The sequence below is a fragment of the Aplysia californica genome, unplaced genomic scaffold, assembly GCF_000002075.1.
Source record: "Aplysia californica isolate F4 #8 unplaced genomic scaffold, AplCal3.0 scaffold00154, whole genome shotgun sequence".
NCBI classification, from domain to species: Eukaryota; Metazoa; Mollusca; class Gastropoda; order Aplysiida; family Aplysiidae; genus Aplysia; species Aplysia californica.
In genome coordinates, this window is record NW_004797424.1 from 1076203 (window position 1) to 1079764 (window position 3562).

At 43.0% G+C, this 3562-nt stretch overlaps 1 protein-coding gene across 1 annotated transcript in view; it reads left to right on the plus strand.

Annotated features, from left to right (window-relative positions):
* The window catches only part of LOC101864221 (alpha-amylase), a gene marked incomplete at its 3' end in the record, with an annotated part of 12346 nt that overhangs the window by 7449 nt on the left and 1335 nt on the right, over nt 1–3562 (plus strand). The window contains 4 exon segments of the mRNA XM_013081998.2: nt 181–352; nt 1126–1265; nt 1867–2023; nt 2951–3123. Of these exon segments, the coding sequence (XP_012937452.2) occupies nt 181–352; nt 1126–1265; nt 1867–2023; nt 2951–3123 (642 nt within the window).

A 3562-nucleotide genomic window follows, 5' to 3' on the forward strand; every position in this document is an offset into this window, starting at 1 on the left:
CACACACACACACACACACACACACACACACACACAGACGCACACTCACACAAGCGGGAATCGGACTCAGATTTTCTGCGTGCAACAGTAAAGCACCTGACAGCTACACCACAGACGTTGGTACGACTAAGCCCACTAAAAAAGATCAAACTTGAAAATATGTTCTGTATGTACCTCCAGAAACTGCCGTTTGGTCAACCTGCTTGACCTCCGCTTGGGCAAGGACTACGTCCGCGGGAAAGTGGCTGGCTACCTGAACCATCTCATTGACCTGGGTGTCGCTGGATTCAGAGTGGACGCCGCCAAACACATGTGGCCCGGTGATATCAAGGCCATTCTGGGCAAGGTCAAGGTAAGAGACATATTGTGCGGGTTAGGTTTGGTTTGTCTTGAATCTATTACAGATATTCACTCATTCGTATATGCACGATGCATATTTCTTTGTTTGTTTGTTTGTTTGTTTGTTTCTTTCTTTCTTTCTATCTTCTTTCTTTCTTTCTTTCTATCTTCTTTCTTTCTTTCTTTCTAATCTTTCTATCCGTTGAACGAGTGGTTAGTGCGTTTAGACTCACAAATAATGTCATGCTAGTGTCAATGGCACAAGGTTTAAATGGGCGTTCGCTGTGGTGTCTTTTTGAGCAAGACACGATAACCATAGCTCGCCTTACCATAAGATATGATATAGTATAGGTTGATTAATTGATTTATATTTCAGGTAACAGGTTTAATTAGGTATAAGAAGTTAGAAGCCACTTCGCAGTCGTGCTGTTCTCGAACTTCCCCCCTCCCTTCCCCTCTGACTGTTTCTGCGCGTCGGCACATAATGTAGTAATAATTATGTCCTCCATTTCCTGCTTTATTCCATTGTCTTCTCTTTACCATTCTCACACTCCAGTTTACTTTTGTCAAGGAAACTAACTCTAATAATTTTGTCTCTATGTACACGGTATTCGATAGTTTGAAAATCGACATTTCTTTTATACATAAAATACCCATACCACCCGCTGAATGGACTCCATATTTTGACCGTAGACAGTCTCGAGAAAACGAGCTTTCATTCTGGGGTTTTTTTGGGGTTTTTTTCCTACATCCCGTTTAGTTTCTCTCTGTCTTTGTCTCCCACAGAATGTCCAACAAGGCGGTCGTCCGTTCGTGTACCATGAGGTCATTGACATGGGCGGCGAAGTCATCAAAGCATCAGAATACCTGGATGTGGGCCGTATCACCAACTTCAAATTCGGAAAGGAGGTCGCCCGTTTGTTCCAGTAAGTTGAACAAATCCTCACGCCGACATAAAACAATATCTGACACAATTTCATCTTCCTTCGAAGCACACAGTGCAAACTGCCATTTACAGGCGCTAAAACACGAACATACTGACAAGATCTTTCGCTTTCTATGTCCTGGTTCCCGTTCCCACCTGGATGCAGTGAGGAAAATTCGTGTAAAGTGTCTTTCCCATGCGCGCAATGTCGGCCCTGCGGCTTGAACCCCCGAACATGCAAACTCACGATTATGAGTCCGGTAGCTTAACCACCAGACTACCGAAGCCACAGAGAAGATTGCGTCCATTTCTCATCACAACATCGCTTAATCTATGTGAATTGCAAATGAAATTGGTCTTTATGCTTTTCAGCTTTGTTACTGGATTCTATTCCATCCGTTCACTCAAAAACAACAAGTCCCTCCTTTAAAAAGATACTTAAAAAATCAGAATATTCATCATATTTCATACATTTTTTATTTCAATTCTACTCACACAGTTCTTAACAGTCGCATAAGAAACATATTATTTCGATTATCGCCTTTAGTTTACATTGACTAGTACCAAACTAACATAAAATATTATTTAAATGCGTCTAACAGACATCAGAACCCACTGAAGTACTTGGGCACCTGGGGAGCATCCTGGGGCATGTGGGCCACAGGAGACGTGGTCAACTTTGTGGACAACCACGACAACCAAAGAGGTCATGGGGGAGGCGGCAATGTCCTCACCCACTGGAACTCCAGACCCTACAAGGTGAGAAAGTACATGGTTGTGTGTGTTCACCTTTCTGTGGCTACATTTCTCCCTCCGAGACCTAACATTGATAACACACTCTATGGAACATTACAGAAACTGCAGCAAACCTGCACTTATCACTACACGGCATTGGACAGAAGGGTGAGAGCCCAGCTGTTGCTGGATCGATAACAACAACAACACCTTTCTGTGGCATCGTGGTAAAATCCAGCCCTTGTCAAAATGATGGAATCAAGCCAAAAAAACCCCACAATTATTTTCTGCTCGTTCAGCAATTTTTTTTTTCAATAAAAAAAAAATATTTTTTTAAATTTGGGGTTTTGGGCGTATCACCTTTCGGGTCCTTTTAAAAACACTTTTCCAGCATGGATTTTACTGACAGATGTTGACCAAAGACACTAAAAATATAAACTTGCAATTTCCAAGGGCAGTCAAGCTTTGGAAGTCATCAAACCTTGACGGTCATTTTCTCTTTTAATTTACTTCTGACAGGAGGCTGCCCTCATATCCTTCAATTGCAAATATTTCGACTTCTGTTCCTAACATCTGTTGGTGGTTTTGTTTTTTGGGCATAAAAAGCTATACAATTGAACAAGCTTTAAACTAATAACACTGACCCAATATGCCCTAGAATTTACAAGCCCCAGATTCCACATTGTCGTGACACATAATACGTGTTCTGTCGTGCCCGCACACTCAAGGGAGAACTTGTATAATTCTCACGAGCACTGATATATCAGAGAAGGCTGTATGTTAGATCTGATCAAACCTAAGACTAGGGGTGCGGCTGTAATACTGCAGTAAGAAGGAGCAAGGTAGTAGCAGTAATCTGGTCTTCGCACTCTGTCTATGAATACCCTGCTCGAGGTCAAACACTACCAACACCTTTTTCAAATCCGTGAACTACTAATTTTGTTTCATCAGCTGGCAACAGCCTTTATGTTGGCCCATCCTTACGGCTTCCCCCGCATCATGAGCAGCTACGAATATAACCGCGCCAATGACTGGGAGGGTCCACCCCACCACGGAGATATGAGCACCAAGAGCGTGCCCATCAACGGCATGGACTGTGGTGATGGCTGGACATGCGAGCACAGGTGAGAGTTGGTTGTCATGGTAACAGGTGGTCATACAATGGTTGGTTGCCGTGGTAACACGTGGTCATACAAGGGTTGGTTGACATGGTAACAGGTGGTCAAACAAGAGTTGGTTGACATGGTAACACGTGGTAATACAAATATAGGTAAGATTTGTCATGGTTGCAGTTGGTCATATGACTATATAGGTGAGCGTCACCATGGTAACAGGTGGTCATATGAATAATATAGGTGGGCGCCATCAGGCTATAAGGTGGTCATAATACAGATATAGGTGAGTGTCGCCGGACTAAAATGGTTTTGTTTTTATTACTGTATCAAGTACTCAGTCGATGAATGAGTCTGTAAACGTGGGTGAAGTATAGGCCGGACGCTGAAGCTGAAACGTATGGTTACTTTCTCTCTCTCTCTCTCTCTCTCTCTCTCTCTCTCTCTCTCT